Consider the following 22,942-nt stretch of genomic DNA (forward strand, 5'->3'; position numbering starts at 1 on the left):
CATGTTCATTCTTATTTATTTTATTTACTTTTTAATATTTTTTGAATCATTGATTCGAGTTGATCCAAACTCAATCCAGATCACCGATCCAATAATCAAACATGGATCTATAATCAACGATCCGGCCAACCGATTGCAGTTTTGAAACACTAGGTAATATTATGCACATGCACAAGGATACTGACAAGGCGCATGGCAAAAAATGAAATTAACTCATAAAATTGGGTGCGTATTTGGTGGTCCAGCCCATCCACATGACCAGGGCCCCCCAAAATATGGTAAAAAGCCTTCAAATCATCATCAATAGCCCTGAAGATCAATTCTATTAGAAAATATAACTTTAGCACAAAAAAAGTGCTCCAAATATGGACCCTCAACTGCCCATTTGAGGGACACTTTTCGAGAGCTCAAAAGCTTCTATGCATGTTTTTGAATGATACGCGTCGCAAATCAAAGTTGATATGAAAGTTATGGGATAAAAAAGATCTCCCCTACGTGTTTTGGAGGCTAGAGCAGCTAATTATATGGTCAGGCTAGAGACCATATGACATTTTTTCTCTAAAAGTATGTTTCAATTAGGGATTGTCTCTCTTTCTTTCTCTTGTGTCACATTCATTTTTGTCCCTTGAATTTCAAAATGAATAATTACGAGAGTATCATTGAATAGACACGTAGTTCCAAAAAATAATATTCTCAAACTTCGTAACTCATCCCAAACCATCCAATTTGAAATATAAAATGTGAGAATGATTGTAACCTCCATGTATGAAAGATAAATGGTCCCTTCCAATTAACTCCCCCCAACACCAAAAAAACAAACAAAAAAAAAAAGAGATAAAAAGATAAAATTTCCTCCTCTTTTGTGAGAGAAAAACTCTATTGAAATTATTTTCTTCTCGATCCTAAGCTCTTTAACATTTTCATGTTTTTGGCTAAGTCTAAGAGGTCACCATCTTGATTAAAAAATAAATCACTTTATTTAGCTTTATTACTAATATTTCTTTAAGATTATCTTACTTCAATCCATTAATTTTTCATGTCCATTAACATTGTTTGTTTTAAATCGAGATTCTATGTGAAGTTTGTTTACAAGACACAGATTGCACTTATAAAACAGGGATCAAAGTTCCCCATTTAGTTAAAAAAAATTAGAAAATGGGTAGGAAATAATAGAATTGAACAATGAATTTCGAATGGAATTTTTACAGAAACTAATTTTCATGAACCCCAAGCATTGAAGCAATTCCTAGTAAAAAAAAAGAAGTTATCGTTCTAGTTTGCTGAATAATGCTTCCATTGGGGGCAGCTCCTGAACAATCTGTTGCCAGTCAGGCATGCCCTGCAAGGAGTGTCTCTAAAATGTCAAAAAAGTAATTAAAAATTGGAGAAGAATAACTGAATAATGTTAAATTATGAACTTTCTTCCTATAGTCACATACAATTAAAAGTGTAGCCTTTGTGAAATCACAATTTGGAGGCAAGGGAAAAACCGTTTGCGTTACAGGGTGGATTTATGCATATAAATCTATAGCAAATGTGGTAACTGAGATGATATTAATTTAAGGATGATAAAGGGATACAAAAAGGTTTTCATATTGTGAACACACCCTTCCTGATCTTCTTACTCGCCCATCGAGACGCAAGATTATGTAGACATCCTCCCCAGGTGTGACACCCTCTGAAGTTTGTTGATCACGTATCCATCTAAAAAACCATGAGAAATTATAAATAGAAATATTAATTTAATCCTTCAAAAATACACTGCTAGCCCAACCAAGACAAATATAAACCATCATAGAAATTCATGTCTAAGACACAGAAAAGAATATATAGACCATCAACAGAATTCATGTTTAAAACTAAGAAAAGTGTATAATATATAGATTGCTTCAGCCAGTAGAAATAACTTGGAGGAAGGCTAGGAAGCAACAGTTGCAGAGACACATTATTTAAAGTTTGTGAGGTGCACAACTCAACAAAATCTTAGAAGGGGTTTATACACAATCTTAAAAGGTGCACAACTTCAGGCATGCCTCATCTGTGATGATTCATCCCGCACTCCGCAGGCAAGGGAACTTGGGAGTCTGGGTTGGGAAAGAAACAATGGCATCAGTAGTAGCTAATGAGAAAAAGGGAAGGGGTGGGTACTTAAGTATTAATTATAATTTACCAACAATACCCCTTCATATAATAAAACACAATTTCATGACCAAGCAATAATAATTTAATATTATTAACTAAATAAAAATTAGAGTTATGCTGCACTTCCAACCAGAATCCAGACCTAATGGTCAAGAAATCCATCATGGGGAATCAGATGAAAGTGAATTTATTACACAATAGCAACCCAGGGATTAACGGGTCACAGTTACCAGGCGAGACAGTGCATCTTGGATGGAAAGTTACAGATGAGGCATGGCATCTTATTTCGTCCTAAAATAGATGGTTCTAGTTAAAAATATACACCAGAACAATTTAAGGTTTCTAATTATGGTTCAAATCTGAAAAGCAGTCGCTACAAGGACAAGTAATGAACTTTGTATCACAGGATTTAGATAAATAATGTACTTAAGATTATTTTTTTTAGGTATTTAGAAGATTAAAATTAGGTCAATTTGGTCTTCTTTTTAGAGAGTTTAGGAATTTCCGGATCTTTGGTTGTCGGTGAAATTTTAGGAGTATCATGTCATGGCTAATGTTTGGCAAATGATCGGCTAGGCCATAAAAATGATAAGCGTTTTGGGAGTCAAGTCCGCTATTAGGGTATTCTTTTGTCGTAAATAGATGTATTGCTTTTTGTAAAGAGGAAACAAAACTTGGATTATATTTTGGTCTTGTAAAGAGTTCTTAATGTAGATTCCCTTTAGGGTTTTCTTTTTCATAAATAGATGTATTGCTTTTTGTAAAGAGCAAACAAAACTTGGATTATATTTTGGTCTTGCAAAGAGTTCTTAATGTAGATTCCCTTGCAGGCCCAGAGAGGACCAAATCTCTCAACTTTGGGGTGGACGCCTTTGTAGATCCTTTGAGAGGATATATTCTCTCGAATATATGATATTTTCCTTCACTTTTCCTACATCACGATTGACTATAGATATTTTTTTCCCCTAAAACAACAAAAACATCACTTTGAGAAATCCTAATTAGTATGAGAGTGATGCAGCTCAGAATTTTGCTCTCGAGTATCTAAATAAGAGAGACGAGCATAAAATTTACAAGACGAACCACATAAGGGCAAAACAGTCATTGAATCTGTCCTTTTATGTTTTTTATTTAATAATTTTATTTACTTAGGGGCATAAGTAGTAATTTCTAATGCCTTTTATGTCTTTTATTCACTTAAAGTCTTTTATAATAAATGGTTAGGATTAAATTAGTTGGATGGCCAGGATTAAGTCTTGTTTAGAGTTTTCTTATATAAGAGATGTACTCAAGCACAATGCATCTTGTTATAGACTTTTAGTTAAAACCCGAGAGCAGTAAGTGCTCCTTCCTTTATCTCTTTTTTTTTAATATTTCTCTAATTTTGGATATTCCCTATCTTCTTCTTTGCTAAATCTTAGCTCCAAGCAACTAGTCTACGCCAGAGAACTTGAGAAATAGGGAAGATTGCATACCTTGAGATTACTACCCCTAAGAAAAAGCATACAAACAAGCCATATATGAATAATAATTAGATAAATAAAAATATATTCTAGAATTTACATACAAATATTCTATCTTGAGTTGTAGAGCATATATCCATAGAAAAATACATGTGTTATTCTTTTATGAAAAGTTTGTCAGAGATTGATGGTCACATATGTGAAGTTAGAATGATCCAATCAACAAGTTTGTTAAAAATCATATGCTCAAGCATTATTCTTATCAATCTTCTAAAAACATTCTGATGCACTTGAGAATTGAATTGAGGGGGATCCCTAGAACATACCTTCTAGTGAATTTATGAATACAATACATTTTTTAACACGTTCAACAAACAAGAATTGAAAAATTATTTTAAGCAATTGGCTGCCAACCTAAAAATTACATCAACATAACAGTTGCAGCTCAAACGGACAGTGGACCATGGATGAAATCTGCGAGAAGTTGATGCAGATTAGCTGATAATTGGCTCTCATCATGTTTGAGAAATAGAGACCAACTCATCGAACGGATGTTGGATGTGATTTCCCAAAAAGAAAAGGGGTAAGGGGGGGTTGGGGGCTGGGTGTTGGATGTGTTTGATGTCTTTGAGGCTTTCTTAAAGAAATCCAGTGCGTAAACTTGGTGCGGAGGAGTATAATGTGCTATCCTTACTGTGCAGGTTCAGAAGAGGAGGCTCAGCCTTGGGTTTCAGCTTCTTTACAAGTTAGCTTGTGGACACAAAATTCTCACTCTATATCCTCTTTAGTACAGACACACAATATTGCCCCCATTTTCTACGAAGCCCTGAATGAAATGGTGGACCATTTGTTGCACTACCGCAACTATAGCTGTAAGGCATTTTCCAGAAATAATTAAAATATGATTGGGCTATACCCATTAGTTGTTTATTGCAAGTATAGGTTGGGTTATAAAAGCTAGAATGAGTATTCAGTTTTGTGGTGCCCTGCTTTCCTAGACCACCATGTAATGCATTCCGAAGGAAAGGTAGAATGTTCTTATGCAAAGCCCATGATCTAGACATTGAGATCATTAAACAGGACATTATTACGTGGGCCAATCATGGTACGATCTAATGTAGGACTCCGCTACCAAAAAAGTCACAAAACTTAACTATGATGGGGCTGCCAACAGAAATACTAGCAATAAGGAACATGAAAACCAATGAAACCCCAGATGGCATTAAGATCAAAACGTCATTGTTCTTGAGCCTACATGCCATTAGGGTGATTTGCTAAATATCGGTCGGCGATCAAAACGAGTGTCTACAGTTTCATGGAAACCGGGCAGGTTATTGTTTTTAATGCTTTCATGGTGCTTTTTGGCAACTTCTATTAGAGTTTATTATTTATAAAGTTTACTTATCAAAGAAAGTTATGTTTCATTAGTTTGCCCCATTGTCGTATATTGTTTAGGAAAATGAAGAGATTGAAGAACATGTGACACATAGAATTAGAGCTGGGTAGGTGAAAGAGATGTGTAACCGGAGTTTTATGTGATCGCCACTAAAGAAGCTGAAGGGCAAGTTCTATAGGATAGCTGTGAGAAAGCTTTGCTTATGGGGTGGAATGTAGGGTGGTCAAGAAACAACATACCCATAGAATGAGTGTAGCTAAGATGAGGATATTGAGATGGATGAATGGCAACACAAGAACGGATAAATTGATAGAATTAGAAATGAATACATTATGAAGAATTTAGGTGTGGCACCAATAGGCGATAAGTTGAGATCAAGTAGAATTAGGTGTGCTAGCCATGTGCAGCGCAGACCAGTACAACAGTTGTTAGGAGGTGCAAGTTAGTTCAAGTGGATTGCTTAAAAAGGGCAAAGGTACTGGAAGTAATGAAAAAAGATATCTCACTGAGGGTGTGGCCCTTACAAGAGCAGAATAGCGGACCGAGATTCGCGTAGCCGACCTCAATTAGTTGGAAAAAGGCTTTGATGATGATGGTGATTATAAATTATTTAGGAACAATTATAGCAATCCATATTTAGAGAAATTGGGTCCCTATTGTCAGATGCCTTACATGATCTAAGTATGCAACAGTTAGCATCTAGGAATTCTATTCCATATGGTTGCCTAGGCTTTCAATCAGTGATCAAGTGCCATTAATAATGTTGTTCCTTTCCTCATTTCCACATCACTATTAAGATTGATTTCATGATCAGTAATACATACACCATATAGAGAAGCATGGGTGCTTCAGTGGAGACTAAGCAAATTTGAACATTAAATGCAAGTGTACAAAATCTAGGAAAGCTCTTTTAAGTCTTAACATATATTATGTGATGTAGGAAATTCTCCTTCCCAGAGTAGGGTAAATTCTCAAATGATTCTCAACATGACCTTGTTCTTCTTATGATTTATAGAACCTGATCTCCAAAAGATAGTACACCTGCAACACTTTCAAGTTGACTCCAAAGACCATCTTATTTTAGAGTAGGATAACAGATTCATGACCTAATCATTAGGGCCTTTACAAGCATAATAGGGCGTGTTTTGACAACCTTGTAGTTTAGAGCAAATGAAAAATGAAAATATTAACGTTGATAAGAGGACCATTGTAACAGGTAATGATATAACAAGATGAAAATAATTGGAACATAAAGAAACATCATTGATGCACCCTATTTTGAAAAACTAAGACTGCTGACCTTTTCCATTCCTCTGGTGAAACAATCTCAGCTTTAAAACGCAACTCTGCCTTCAAACGAGACTTTGCAATTATGGACTGAGTCCGTTTTTCAAATTCTTCCTAAGATAACACCACCACAATTAGTAAGATGCATGACAAGATATTCTCCACATAAGCTAGAGCGCTACATAACTGCTTGGTAAATTTTGGACATTCCATCAAAAATATTTTTCTTTGAGTAAATCAAATATTTTAATTCCAAAAAGACAAGACAAAATTCGAATACAAAAACTTCGCTTGGCTTACACCAAAAAACAATGTGTGATAACAATGGACTATAGTGGTGGACAGTTCTCTTTAGAAGCTAAACAAGAATCCCCTGAAGTGCAAGGAGATATACCACGTGAAAGTAGGCGGGGTAGAGTGATTGCAAGAACTGTTCAAGATTAATAATTAAAGGAAAGAACTTGTATTGTAAGAAACAGCAGCACTTTTTCCATCAAAGAGTGCAGCTTTTTTATTCAAAAATAAATTTCTGGGGGGGAAAAAGCAATTCAAACCTTACACAAACTTCTAAGAATTACTTCACACATAATACCAGAAGCATTAAAATAGATACACATCTTCCTCATGATTATAATAATGGGGTCAAAGGAATATTTGAACATCAAAATACCATAACTTGGTAAAAGGCCACAATAATAAAATGAGAAATAACTGTCAATGAGTTTGTATAGAATTTGTAGCAGACTTAACATTCATGAATAAGAACACAATACTCTCCAGGAAAACACGTCAGCATGAAGAAAAGCCTTTTTGCTGGGAAAAAAATTTGTTTACCACGATATAGCTCATATTTTCTAATTATTAGAGATATTGTAAGTGTACACACAGAAACCTTCGACACAAAGGAGAAATCAGTTTAAATATAGGCATCTTAGCTCCTCACCCCAAGTGATGGTAGAGAGCTAGATGCTTTTTCTGGGACCCCAAACCCTTTTCTATCTGTTAACTGCTTTTTGTCATCATCCCATGTAACAGGGACAAGAAGAACACCTCGTCTGAGAAGTTCAGTTCGGAACCTCTCAGCCTTCTCAACGGCTCTTGAGACTGACTCTTTCGTTCCAGCCAAAATGACCTAATGATAATCACTTAAGGACATGTTAGTTATAAGTACTAAAACATAAAAGATCATTTAGAGCAGAAGAATAACACTCACTGGCCTGCTTGTATCTCTTAGCTGTACAAGTTCAACAATTCGATTCGTAGATAGCCGCAAAGGTAGCCTTGACAGTGTTTCATCTCGCATTATTTGTGCAATCTGCTCCTCTTCTTTTCTGTTATCCCAAATAAATAAGGCCACAAGAACAACAATGCCTGCAAAGTGCTGATTCAAGAGCTTAGACAATTCAAGACATGCATTAATAGTTTGATTTCTTTGATGAGGTCTGAACAGCTAACTCACATTTAAAAAGATCACTTAGTTCAAAATCATCAAAATCAATGTCATGCAGTGTCAGAGAAAAATGTAAATTAAAGATCAGGAATGACTTTCTTTTATCATTAAAACAGAAGAACAACAGATCCTCTTATTTCTCAGGAATGACTTTCTTTTATCAGGAATGACATATTACAATAGTATATGCCTACCTAGATATGTCCAGATGTGATCTCTTGATCACTAGTTGCTACTTTTTTAATGAGTGCTAACTTTGTTTCATGATGTACATATGACATTAACGGACCATAATTAATGATATGGAAGAATTACTATTACATCTACAAAGATAGTACCAAAACAGAAAACAGACTGAGATTCTAGAGCAGCTCTTCCTCCTCACCTCCAATATTGATGGCAGCATTTGTCGCAGTCTCCCAAATATCAGGAGCACCCTCCCCACCCTGAATTGCACGAATAAGTCTAGGAACAGTAAAAAAGGTTGAAATACCAGCAGCTGCAGTGAAAGCAACATAGAAAAATCTTCTAACACCACGAAATGGTGCTTGGACCTCACTTATTAACTTGAGATCTTTCCTTAAACTGTCTCCAGTGTCTTCACCACCCAGCCTTGCCTAAAGCCAAGCAAAGCCATAAGATATAAGGCTAATGGGTATAAAGATTGCATGATGACAATGATTTTTACCAAAGAAAAAAATTTAGCAAACCAGAAAATCTTCTCCGACTTTCCAATGAATGAATCTTAGTAAATACTCGATGAACCAAGAAACTCATGTGCCTTTATGTCAACAAGGTGCTAATGGGCTATAAGTAACTAAGTAAATCGAAAAAACCTATTGACTAAAGAAGACGTTTGCATCTGGGAAAACAATCTGATAAAGAGAATTGCTGAGCCCTTCAGATGCAAAAAGTGCAAGAAGAAATCCTATGGATTAAAAAAAACAAATAAATTCTAAGAAAAACCTCTTCTTGCAATTCTTTGAACTCTGGTGAAGCTCTAAAAGAGGCCAAATCAGGGTCATTCAAAATAGTGCTGAACTTGAGATTATAATCTCGCAATGCTTTTCTCAAAGCATCTGCAGCCTTCTTTATTTCTCCCCTGTGTAAAAAATATTCAAAACAATTAGGTCCAATTATCAGTGTAAATATCAGCAACCAAGATTTCCTTTTACAAGGAATTAATTTCATACAAAAAGCCCCAAAGAGTGAATAGATACATACATACCCATTTCCAATGTAACTACAACAGAGTCTTAATTAAGCAAGAAATACTTATTATATAAAAAATAATATCCACTGAATTTGAGAACCCCATTTGAGCTTGAAAGAGAGAGAGGGAGAGAGAAGGAGGAGAGGAAGCAAGCACCCAATTTGGGCCATTGGAGAGAGAGAAATTGAAAGGGGGAAGAACCCACTTTAGTTAGACAGCAAAATACGCAATACAATCTAGAGAAGCAATAGAGGAAGAGAAGGTAAGAACTGAGACTGACAAGTTTAGGTCCTGGGGATGATCTGATGCAATATGAAAATTGGGGGCCTTATGTGTTCATGTGCATGCATGCATGTGCACGTTTGCATTTCCGTGTGTGTATAGATACAAAGATAGATAGAGAGAGAGAGAGAGAGAGGACAGATAGATAGAGAGAGAGAGAGAGAGAGAGTACAAGAATAGCTGAAAAATATAATCATATGCCCAGGACTCAAATGGAGGTTAGGGACAGAACTGAGCAGGCTCTAAGGTCCTGATCAAGAAGAAAAATGATATAGCTTGATTTAGCTTCAATATAAAGAGAGGACGGTAATAAAATCATTAAATGAAAAATATTTATTTTAAGATATACAGATTAATCACTGTAAAATAGATAGACAAAGGAAACCTCGTCTGCTGAAACAGTAAGGTAGATTAAATTGTGTGTCAACCTGTATGCATGGCAGCAAGCTTTGTTATAAAAGGCAGCCTGGGCTTCCAAAGGATTTGGTTCTAAAGCAAGTGCATTATCAAATTGAGCAAGAGCATCTTTCACCTGGAAGAGTCACACACCAAAAAAAAAATCGAAGGTCAGACTTTGTGACAACTAACAAGAAGGCAATCCAACAAAACTCAGTGAATGATAGAAATATGAGGTCCATAAGGTTGAAGTCAAAAGAAAATAGCATCTATATTGAAAGGAAATACATTGTTTCCATCTAGACCCATAATTTCCCACCAGATTCCACAATCCTAAGTAAATGAATATAGTCATATAAGAGGCATGTATCTTAGCCCTCAGATAAACATGAGCTTAGATTTGCCATTATCACAACCAGACACTCCTAGGATCACAGTAATAATGTGGCCCTGGGTGTCTCGGGTGTATACCGAATTAGAGTGGTTCAAAAGGTGAGGAAAAGTTTCATGGTTCTGGTGTCTCCAAAAAAATGCTAATGATGAATATTCTTGGAATCCATAATAATATATTTACATTTAAGCATTTGCATGATGGCTCGCTTTCATCATCAAAATACATGCTAGTTAGAAAGAGTGGACTAAGATGCATACCCAAAGAAAATAGAAGACAAAGGAAAATAACTTAGGAATATCACATTAGCAATGTGTCAACTGCTGTTCTAATTTACTGTCCTTCGAAATCAAAGTACCATTTTCAGTTTTCCAGCATGAAAAGAGATCCGTTCCATTTTTGGGTCCCTATAAATAATATAGTCAGTTAGAAGAAACCATCTTCATTATCGAATTCTCTATTGAATACACTTAGATGGATCCCAGCTTTTAAACATTTGATCATATTTTGCTTGATGTGGTGATCACAGCAGCCATATATCATGTTCAGGTTCTGCAATATTCAAGTTCAGATTGATGCAAATTGCAAAATCATAAAAACACCCAATGAATTCACTTGAACAACAACCAAGTCTAATAAATTCTCCTCAAATTCCACACCCAACAATCTATGTCCCCTACCCCCCACCCCAAAAAAGAAATTATCACGCTCTAGTTCAAGTATTCACTGAAAACCATTGTTGCTCGATGCAAAACCAACTAGTTACTCAGGAATTCAAAACACTAACACTTTAATTTGAATGAAGTTACAGTCAACCTCATGCCCTTTATTTTCCGTACCATAAATTCAATAAACGCATGCTAGGATATTGTAGAAACAATATGGGGAATGAAATCCCCTACAATCATTCACAATTAACAGGATAATACTAAAAGAACTCATCGTTTTATATATGGAGACATGTATACATAAATTGACCACAACCCTTGAGCATACATACATACATACATGCATGCATGAACTGATAGAATACCCAGACATACACATATATACATACATAAACACATGAATACGCATCAGAATTACCCGGCCTTTGGAGAAAAGGGAGAGACCCAAAGTCACACAGGATTCAGCAGTGGCCTCAGTAGTGGGCTCTTTTGATGGAGAAGATGAAGAAGCTAAAACCAGAAAACCATCTCTAAAAGTGGTTTTATGGGTTGGTTTATAAACCCATTTTAGACCTGAGATTGGACTTGGAAAGTGCAGAAAACCATTTTTTATGGTGGTTCTGAGAACCCATTTTGGCCCTGTAATCGAGCTTTGAAATTGAAGGAGAGGATGAGAGAAATACAGAGGCTGAAAGATAAGAGACGTTATGGCCATTGACAGTGATGAGGAAGAGTTTCCAGGTCTACAAACGAGCAACATCTGTATCTGTATGAGCTCATTAGTGGGGTAGAAATGGACGGTTCAGATTGCCAGAAGAGGGGTGAATTACAAGATGAACCGTTGGCTATGGTGGAGCTGAGGAATGGCGGGATTTTGGAGAGGGCAGAATTTGGGATTTATGGTCGATCATTGTGAAATTTACGTCAATGTCTAGGAAAATTGTTTCATGCGGGCTGGACCTTATTTCTACATATGTTGACCTTATTTCTACATATGTTGTCCAGAAAGCGTAAAGCATCTACCTTAAAAATGGATATAAGTCCAAATATTTTTTTATTAGAATTATTATTTTAATCTTGACTGCATAGAAATGGGGTCTTTCATATTAAATGGCAGAATTTAGAAAAAAAAATTGTTTCATGCAGGCCGGACCGCAATTCTACGGTCCAAAAGTATAAAGCAACCCTCTTAAATATGGATGCAAATAAGTGGTCCATCTAAAAATAATTGAAACTAACACTCGAAATGTTTTCTTAATAGAATTATTATTTCTAGTTTTTAAATTTTATTTATTTATTTATATTCATGATCTCCATGTTAGAGATTACATATCTTTAAAAATCAAGTACAAAATCCATTTCAAAAATAGATTTATTAAGGGGCCCGCATGCTAACCGTGTCCATTTAGAAATAGCGTGTTCGTGCTTTTTTTATATTTTTTTTCTTTTTTTCCAAATACTCTTAATTGAGAAATTTAAGTTTTGAAAAAAAAAAGATAAGAACTTAATGTTTTGAATTAGGTCACTTTTTGGGAAAAGTATATAGGGAGACCACTTACAAAGGAAAATAGTTTAATAGAGTTGCAGCCTTGTCAAAATAAGTAAAGCCTCACCTCATCACTCATCAAAAATTGAAATTCAAGTGTTGAAAAACCTTTAAATGGATCATCTCAACTTGAACGTTATGGTTGTGGAAAAAAAAAAGATTTCAAGTTCTAAAAAAGGGTATATTTGCAACAAATAATCTAGACCATCCATTTCACCTTAAAAATAAGTGTTAACAGACCCGCAAGTTTAGGAACATTTTTTTAGTTTCAAATTTTATTGTCGGCATTGGAAATTGATTTTAGAGTCATTATAAAGATTTTCGATGCCCAAAGTGCTTTTCGAATGAGGATTTGAGATGAGATTTTATTTTGTTTTCATAAAGCCTATGCCCTATAAAAACTTAATCCCTTACCTTTTATAAAAAGTAGTCTTGAATCGAGAAAGGGGTTGCGGTTGTGGTGGTAGCACCCCCATACCTCAGTTGTACGTTGTGGCTTCCATTCCCACTGATATCTTCAAAATCCAATAACCATTTAAAAACTGAGTCTGTAATACTCACAGAAATATAATGAGCCCGTAATACTCACAAAAATATAAAAAAAATATATTTATTGGTTTTCGAAGCTATCAGTGGGATTGGAAGGCACGACGTGCGATTGAGGTATGAGGCGTGCTACCACCACAACCCCATACCCTTTTTCATGTGGTTGCATTTATTTTATTGACCTTGGTCAAGGAATTTTTACCACAACCCCATACCCTTTTTCATGTGGTTGCATTTATTTTATTAACCAAAGTCAAGGAATTTTTCTCGAATTTTGTAACGCAAGGAATTTTTCTCAAATTTTGCAACACACTTAAGCTATCAAATTTCACATCGGATGATTGTAATTGAGGTGGGGTGTAATACCACCACGACCCCAGCCCCTTCTCCAGGTGGTTGCATTTATTTCATTGATCAAACTCAAAGTTTAAATGAAATTTTTTCGAACTTTATAACACACTAGAACTATCAAATTTAGCATCGGATGGTTGCAATTGAGGTATGGGGCATACTACTATTACAAACCCAACCCTTTTTCTAGGTGGTTGCATTTATTCTATTGACCAAACTCAAAGTTTAAAAGAAATTTTCTTGAACTTTGTAACATATTGAAGCGATTAAATTTCACATCAAATGGTTATAAGTAAATATGACCTCCTTATACAAGTCGAAACCTAGTGGGAAGGACGATAGAGAGAGACAACTTTGAAGATATGTGGTGCTCATAACGAAGAGAGGGATAGTTGGGGAAGGTCTTCTACCCATGATAGGAATAGAATTCAAAATGTCATGTTCTGACGCCTGGCTACCTTGACCATGAAGCCTTGAGCCATCTTAATATAAAAAATGGACGGTTGATAGAGAATAACTATAGTTGTGAATAAGAGATAAATGGTTAACGAAGAGGACAAGAGTGAGGATAGTAGAGAGGGAGATAAGTCCCAATAATAAACATGGTAGAAAGAAATATAGTTAGGGGCTCTAACTTTGTTATTTCAATAAAAACTAAGATAAAATAGTACAAGGACACCAGGAAGGAGGTTGCAACATTATCTTTCTTAGCTTCCAAATTGAAAGGATGTCTATGTGGTGTAAATGGACCAATGAGTCTATTGGGACCTTAAGTTCTACGGAAAGGGAATATATCTTTCCCTCTAAAACTTTTATTTTTTTAAATAGTGTTTTAAAATTATGTGATGCAGTTTGGAATTACTTGAGCTGGATCGGAATTGGTGGGAGAACGGTTCAAGTCTTAAGACTCACGTGATTTTGTTAAAGTATCGGGTAGTTTTTTTGAAGATTGGTACAAGTCTGAGGTGTTAGGAAAATCGATAAAGCACGGATGAGACCAAAACCCGAGATCAAAGAGGGGGGTGCCGTGAGGATCGTGATCCCATAGCCCGGATTTTAGTTAATAACTACCTAATAGAGAGAAGGGTCACTATCTAGAGGATCTGTAATTTGTCGTATATTTTCTATGTGCCATTCTCTCTGGCTTCCCATATTTATAAAGAGAAGATGGGCCAACATTCATCTTTCTCCAACGAGTCTATGAGAAAAACTACTTCACTGATCTCAAAAAGACTCATTCAACTCATCTATATGAACGTTGAAAAAATGTTTTATAAAATAAATAATTATTTACGTATTATATTAAAATACTTTTATGAATGGATAAATATAAGTGAAAAATGGGATTCCTCCCATAAAAGTAGTGAAGCCCACATTGTAAGCAAGCCCATTTGAGGCCTCATGGCCACATGTCTCAACATCTGCTACTTGGTTATGACGGCCGTGCATAATAATAAGTCACAGGCACACTTCCATTTTTTAGTATGACCTTTAAGACAATATCTTGTCATGAGGTTTTTCTCACGCTTTTGCGGATATGCTTCCCATAATAAATGTTAATCATAAGGATTTCAAGCTAATGCGAATTTGTCACTTATGAGAATTGACTGACTTAAATATTTTTAAGTCTCATTAAACCAGTGTGCTTAGACAATAGTTCAACACTTAGACTTTTTATTAATGGGTCAGCGATTATATCTGATGACGACAAGTAATTAACATGCACTTCATTTTTCTCAACTACATCCCGAATGTAGTGATATTAGACATTCATATCTCTTTTATTGGAGTTATTTGCTCCACTTTGAATTAATTTAATTGCAACTTGATTATCACAAAATATTTGGATTGGTCCGTCGATTATTTGCAGCTTCAAATCATCTATGAAGTGCTTTATCCAAATGGTGAAAGTACAAATAATGCTACATGCAATGTACTCTGCTTCCTTTGTGTACCTAGTTACACACTCTTGTTTCTTGCTAGACTAAGAAACAATAGCCCCTTCAAAGAGAAAACATGCCCTGAGGTGGACTGACGTCGTCCTTATCCCTAGCAAAATCTGTATCTTTATTACTTCAAGATTATCTACTTAAAAACATAAATTTAGATGTTTTGTTCCTCTAATGTACATTAAAATTCTTTTTACCGTGTTCCAACGAGTTATGCTTTGATTACTTTGATATCTACTAACAAGTTCTACGGCATAGCTCAAATTTGGTATTGTACATCTCATTGCATATACCAAGCTACCAATAGCTTGTGCATAGGGAACGTTAGTGTCACACCCCAAGTTTACTAACATTCTTAATGTGCGACATACTATTCTTATATAGAACAAATTTAAAATTTCTACTAGTATATTCGCACTAAAGCATATTTTTTCATTTCTTTTAATTTGTACAAAGTCTCCCCACAACTGATATTAACATGAAGGGCTATATAAATATATATCTTTTGATAGAACAAAATTACAATGGTGCATTTGACCAAAAGTTACAAGGGGAATGTCAATCATGCCTACAAATTCTTCAAAGATGGTTCTGCTGCATTCGAACTACGAGACTACAATTATCCTGAAAAATATTTACCATAGTTTGGTGAGTTTGGCTACTCAGTAAGTGATCATCATGGTCCTAAAAATAATCATGGTTGGAAGATATAAATATTTTCAAAAAGGGGTATCTGTTACAAACAATACGAGTAAAAGCAACCTGAGGAAAATTTCGAGCAAAAGCATTTATGGATAACAATTGCACTTTCAGAAATACACAGTTAAATATAATCCAAATGATTGAAATGCATATAAACATTTAACAGAGATGCATAATTTAAAGCATTTCACAAAACACCCTACTGGCGTCCCAATTAGGTCACCTATATACCCCACCAGCGTCCTGATGGATCCAAACATACTTCATCGGTGTATCGGATGAGTCCAAATACCCCTACCGGATAGGTCTAAACAATCCCTGCAGGTCCAAACATACCTCACCGGCGTCCCGGATGAGTCAAAGCAGTCCCTACCGGCGTAACCGGATAGGTCTTAACAATCCATGTAGGTCCGATCATACCTCACCGGCGTCCCGAATGAGTCCAAATAGTCCCAACCGACATAACTGGATAGGTCCTAACGATCACTGTAGGTCCACTTATACTCAAATTATCTCTGAAACTCTTTAAACATCAGAAAGCAACAATATTATATATGCGAAGTATCATTGAAAACATTAACATGAGTTCACTTGAAGCGATTTTAATAACAATCACTTCCATTGAAATATCTGTAAGTAGCCATTTAAACATTTTGTGCAATAATTTCTAAAAGGTAAGAGTTCTAAAGGGCATTCTTGAAATCTAACATGATAACAGTCTAGTATCAATAGATGAACTTTTATGAGAATCTAAAATTAAATACGGAATTATCACAATATATTAAAAACAAACTATTTTTCAGGAAGATGATGTCACTTACACATAAAACTAATAAAATAAAGATGTTAGATAGAAATATCACTATTTTATTGAAAACTGACTATGTTTCCGAATAATGCGATAACTTGCTTATGTGTTACTTTGAGATGACGAATTGCGGAGACCATTTTCATTTTTAGAGTCTTTGCTCCGTTTTTTAAACCATAGGTGACAGTTTGCGGCCCCTTGACATTACAGAGATAAGGCACAATGCATAACCAGAAAGAAAACGAGACGATAGATTTGCCATTAATAGAATCGCAAGAAACGATACCTTCACTCTTAAAGCTACTATGACTATCCAATAAAAAAAATATTCTTGAAATCTTGAAAAGACAAGCAAAATTGTTCTCATGGTTGAAACTCAATGGCAGCCATGAGTAGTGCATTCAAAGGCTAGCTTCATTATTATTTGTGACCCAACTATTTATTGGGTTTTCACTCCAACCCAGGAAGGCCATGAAGTTTAATGCTATGAAAGAGAAAAGGCAAGGCAGGGATTGTGAGAGGTCCAGTGAGAGATAGAGCGTGAGGTGCCGCAGTGCAAGCAAGAGTGTGATGAGAGGTATAAGAGAGAGACTTTCTAAAGTTAAATATCTTTTTATGAGAGGGAGAGAGAGTAAAGCACGAGAGAGAGCTTTTAAAATGTTAACACCTTTTTTAAAGTGTGTCTTAACTACATGAACGTGGTTTGTTGGGTTGCTACGTAAGGTGGTAAACATCTATTTTAATGTAAAATATAGTGAAAAGGAAGTGTAGACCATAAGGTCTACACTATAAAAGTAGACTAGCAACAATTTAAACAAAAATAATACTAATTGGTTGGAAATATTTTGTTAAAGCACAGCACTACCGGAGCTTGTAATCCAAATTCGCCAGTAAGAATTTTGTTTTATTTTATTTTATTTATTTTTTTATTTTTTTGTTTATTTCTATCGACACTATTAATATTATGTTTTAATTCCACAAATTTTAGGGTCATTACTGTTAGGTTTTTTTTATCATTCTACTGGACAATCCTTCCTATACAACTTTGTTCCCTTTTCAACATGAATAGACAATGGTTTACAATCTTCTATTTGAAATCTTTGAATAACATAGTCAATATATCTCTCTTGGCTAAAGCACAACATTCTTGATTTTATATTTTTAGTTATTTTTATGCCTATGACATAAAATGCTTATCTCATATCTTTCATTTCAAATCGTAAATAAAGCCATGACTTAATCTTGCTAACCATTTTTAAGTCATTTCCAGCTAATAGGATATCATCTACATATAATGAATGTATTGTGAATTTACTCCCACTCTTTAAGACATACACACAGTGGTCCAATCTATTTACTTCATATCTCATATGTAAGATGACATCATGAAATGTTAAGCGTTATTGTTTTGAATATTGTTTTAAACCGTATAAAGACATATTTAATTTATATACTTTATTTTCTTGGCATTTAATTATGAAGCCTTTATGTTGCTTCATGTAGATGGTTTCATTTAATTTACCATTCAATAATATAGCTTTTACATCCATTTGGTAAAGTTTTAGGTTATAATATGCAACGATTGCCAAATTTATTCTAATGGATATAAACGTTGTAAGAGGGCAATAAGTGTCGACATAATTGAATCCATTTCTTTGTGTAAAACCATTTGCTACTGACCTAGCTTCAAATTTATCAATTGATCAATCAGATTTTAACTTATTTTTAATTAACCATTTAGAACCTATAAGTTTATTATATGATGATAAATCATATAGATCCCAAACTTTATTTTTCTGAATACAATCTAATTCTTCTCTCAAGGCATTAAGTCATTATTAAGATTCTTGTGACCTCATATCATCATTAAAGTAAAAAAGGTAATGGATTTTATCTTGGTCAATAAGGTTGTCTATCTCCTCGCTCATTTAGACATAGAAATCATCAACGTATGATAGAGGAGCTTTATACCTCTTTTGACCACTTAACATTGTGTGTGTATGTACTTAAACATCACCATGTTGATCAGGGTTATCCATATCCACTGTAGGTAGTGGTTCTAAGTCATTTATGATATCAAGTTGATTATCATTATCCTCTACATGTATTTTTATTTCAATAAAATCTTCTAGGAACTCAACATCTTTGCTTTCAATGAGTCTCTTATCTTTATGATAAAATCGATATCCATTTCAATATTCGAGTATCATATAAAAAGACAAATAAGAGTTTTGTTTTTTAACTTATTTCTATGCTGATATGGAATTAAGACATATGCAATTGACCCATACTTCTTTAAGTTTGTTAGATCAGGTTTTCTCTATGTCCACAATTCATAAGGGATGAATCTATTGCCTTAGTTGTAACCATATTAAGAAGATACATATACATGGATGTGCTTATTGCTTCTCCTCAAAAGGTATTGGGTAGACTGGCATAAACCATCATGGATCTAGTCATTTCTAATAGGGTTCTTTTACACTTTTTAGTTATTCTATTTTTTTTGTGGCGTATAAGGCATAGTGATATATCTTTTAATACCATATCTTTGACAAATAAGTATTAAAAGCTTCGGATGTGTATTCACCTCCTTTATCAGTTATAAGAACTTTGATATTCCTACCCAATTGGTTTTCTACAAGCAGTGCTGACAGGTTGAAAATTCCACATTATTTAGATTTGAAACAAGACATTTATTTATTAATCTATTTATTTTGTCTTTTCTTATACGGCCAAGCCTAAGATGCCAAGTATATGCATCAACAACCATTATACAATCAACATAACTAAAATAAGTAGAAATTTTATCATCATCTTTCTCATTTACATGAAGAAGGAACAAGTTATGGTCATCAACCAAGTGTCCCCAAGCATAAATTTATCCACGCTTTTTTTATTAATACTTTCAATGATCGGATGAGCAAGGAGATATACAATATTTCACCATACAAGATACGAAATATACATCAGTTAATACAAGGTCGATTGCCCCTACATACAACATACAAAATCCTACGCATAATACAAATTCCTATACTTAATACATCAGAATAGGTGTTGTTCCCCATGTAGATGAGTTTCTTCTCAGCTTTTATTTATTTGAAGTCATCGAATACATCTTTTGAGCATGCAATATGACGATTAGCCCCTGTGTCTACTCATCATCATTTGATGTCTTGGTCTTCATGCCTCTTGTTTTCATTTTTGTTATGTTATGGATTTTGTGGGTTTCTATTATATGGGCAGTAGTTTTTTAAGTGGCCTGACTGACCATATACGAAGCATTTTGACGATCCTTGTTTAATTTCTTGGTTGTAGAGTTTGATATATCTATTTTTTAACCTATTGTTCACCTTATTAAACTTTATTTGAAAATTGTAGTTGTTAGGCGTTAGTTAGCTAGATTTGGGAAGTCCTTAAGCAAGCATGAGCTCACTCTTTTTATCTTTATTCATGTGTTCTTGCTCTCAGGCCTTATAATGTAGAGATTTAGCATTCAACCTAAGTGCTATTGTTATGATCCTCCATGAAGGTGGATGGATATTTAAGATTGTGGAAACTTGCATATGCTCGGGAACTTTATTCTCAGCAATGACTAAGTCCTTAGCCATAACAAACATATTGTTTACATATTCCACTACATTATCACCCTCATTCATTTTAAATGAGTTATATTACTTCAATAGCAATTGGAAGTGTGTTTCAGAGGTTGAGTCATACTTTGTTTTGATTACAAGCAACATTTTTTTATATGTTTCATGATGTTCGAAAACCTTAATAAGGTCATCTTGCATAAAGCTTAACATTAATATTTTAGCTATGATGACATCTTTTAGGAATTTTTCTAATTTTTTTTTATTCTTCAGTTGGTTCTATCACCAACTATTGGTGGATCATTTTTTAATACATATATGATTCTATCTTAGATGATGAAATATTTCATCTTCCTCTTCCACATGCCAAAATTGGTTCCATTCAATTTTTCAACTCTACAAAGTTCAGCTATTACAATTCTACTATACATTTACTAAGTTGTGTGAACAACCTAATACTTTCTAAGTTATAAAAAAGCTAAATAAGTCACAAAAAATATTTATTATGCGGTCAATACATGTACTGACAGAGCTGCAACTATGTCATAAACAATATCAGTTATTAAGTGATGCCTTAAAAAAATTTATGAAATAGGAAATCTCCCAATCTATAAGTTAGCAGTACAATTACCAAATATAATATAAAATTTCTCCTTATATTATTTATTTAGGACACATGAGCAATATCAAGGGGAGCAATAGCAGGCAAAAAAAAGAAAAAGAGCAATATCAAGGGGAGCAATAGCAGGCAAAAAATTTGCAATTGATGAAAGAGGATTAAATGCTAGGGATCTAAACCTTGATATCAAAAGAAAATAGTAATTCAGCTGAGATTGGGCTTCCTGCCAAATCAGGTCGATAAAGAAAAACTCATAATAGAAAAAAAATACAAGATCAAATAAAATTAAGACGTCAAATAATTGCTTTGAAATTCTAACAGTATTGCCCACAGAAAAGACATAGTCACTTACAAAGGCAAATCAACCATAAGAAACAAATATGCTCTATTTTTATGGTTTTGAAGGCAGAATATTAAAGCGAGAGGGCTCTTAGGTAACAGCAACAAGGTCTAATAAAATCTAAATTGTAAACATAATAGTATTAAAGAGTGATCTCCCCTCTCCTTCTTAATTAAAAAAAACACACAAGCGAGAACAACTATGTTTCCACATTTTTTTTTGTTGGGTTGTTGTTGTTGAAAAGTAAAAAGGTTTCCATGAGTTATATTTATCAACTTAATAACTATATCTTTATTGTTATAAGACTTTACATCTATTGGGTTTTTATTTATCTATTATTATTAAATTGAGAGAGTTAATAGTATTATCTCTTTGTGGATGTTGCACTCCTCTTCTCTTTAAGTACAAGTTAAGCTTTACTATTTGATATGGCAATTAATTAGCGCGGTGAATCACTGTATATACCGGTGATATATATACAAAAGAATAGAAGAGGCAAGAACGTAAAATTTTATCGCTCATGAAAAACAAAAAAAATCCGATCATGATTTTTATTAATTTATTTACACAATTTATTCTTTTTACTACAATCATGAATCGAAAAAAATTTATCAATCATGAATGGTTAATTTTCTTTTTCTTTAAGCGGACTTTGACCTAATCTCTACATGAATATTAGGGCTTCAAAAGAATTTTACAGGAAACTGTAGGCTACGCATACACAATAAAATATCATGCGTAGATCATGACAAACACGATGTCAACATTAAATCACAGAAGCTCCACCATTAAAAAAAATTAGAACAAAAGGGACGAGGGAACCTGGATCTCTCTGATACCAATGTTAGGAAAATCGATGAAATGAGGATGAGAGTAAAACCCAAGGTCAGAGAGGAGGTGCCATGACTAGCCATGGTGGAGTTTTGTTTGGAATCAGCATGACTAGCCATGGTGGAGTTTTGTTTGGAATCAGCATGATTAGCCATGGTGGAGTTTTGTTTTTGGATAATTCAGTGGGGATGACGGGCCCTTAGATGTATTTTTTCAGATAGATTAGGAAGTTAGTGTTTTTGAAGGTGTTCGTAGGTGGCATCAACAAGGTTGGAAACCACAATGTGGTAACTAGTTATGGGGGTGCTATGACCATGACCCATTCCCTTTCCTACCATGGTGGAGTTTTCCATGCTTATTTACAAAAAAAAAAAAAATATAATCTCAAACGTATTACAAGTTGTTCCTTTTGATTTACAATAACTCTAAAATGATGCTCGGATTGAAGCATATTTTGGCAACATCGAGATATCAAAAACTCTGAATTTTTAGCTCATACAACCCAATCCAAAATTTATCGTATATCTCATTCATTTCTCCCCCATTTCATTTCAAAATTGTGTCATCATCTCACACAACATTTGTATGTAGTTGTTCATGGTCGGTTATGAGTTTAACAGATATTTTGTTCATTTTGTTTTTTAAATATCCGTCTTTCACTCACTCTTCTTTATTTCATGTCTATTTTATGTGAAATATGTCTCACTCGGAGCGCCCTACAAGACATCCACAATTATTTCTTGAAGCGAATATCCATTCGATGGAATTTTTGTACTAAAATTTTGTGTTTTTTTAAAATTCATGCTCATATCAGCCAAAAATAGCATCAGATATGAGTTTTAAATGATTTATAACATGTTCAATATATTTTAAGCAACTTCATATCTATTTTTAGATGAAGAAATAAAAATAAATGATTTTTTATGAAAAAAACCAAATAATTTTTTTTTTTTTCAATTGAGCGCATAT

The 22,942-nt window shown here is 34.2% G+C and overlaps 1 protein-coding gene across 3 annotated transcripts; it reads right to left on the reverse strand.

Annotated features, from left to right (window-relative positions):
- Positions 1–997: 997 nt before the first annotated feature.
- On the reverse strand, positions 998–11,691 carry LPA1 (tetratricopeptide repeat (TPR)-containing protein). 3 transcript variants are annotated; one of them, XR_016050208.1, is made up of 9 exons: positions 11,107–11,687; positions 9,662–9,765; positions 8,705–8,840; positions 8,124–8,355; positions 7,502–7,619; positions 7,232–7,420; positions 6,302–6,402; positions 1,608–1,704; positions 998–1,339 (listed from the first exon to the last, which is right to left on the reverse strand). XR_016050208.1 is itself a non-coding variant. In XM_006840443.4 (9 exons), exons 1-9 carry the CDS (start codon positions 11,446–11,448, stop codon positions 1,265–1,267), a joined length of 1,434 nt encoding a protein of 477 aa, XP_006840506.2. In that variant the 5' UTR covers positions 11,449–11,691; the 3' UTR covers positions 998–1,264. The 3 variants fall into 3 exon arrangements, 2 of the variants coding, with proteins under 2 accessions (XP_006840506.2, XP_088715666.1); XM_006840443.4 differs by having other exon boundaries at positions 7,502–7,659; positions 11,107–11,691; XM_088859540.1 differs by having other exon boundaries at positions 7,502–7,669; positions 11,107–11,621.
- Between the last annotated feature and the right edge of the window lie 11,251 nt (positions 11,692–22,942).

This window comes from Amborella trichopoda, chromosome 2 (genome assembly GCF_054954075.1).
Source record: "Amborella trichopoda isolate Santa Cruz 75 chromosome 2, AtrichopodaSantaCruz75HAP2 v2.0, whole genome shotgun sequence".
In the NCBI taxonomy this organism is placed as follows: domain Eukaryota; kingdom Viridiplantae; phylum Streptophyta; class Magnoliopsida; order Amborellales; family Amborellaceae; genus Amborella; species Amborella trichopoda.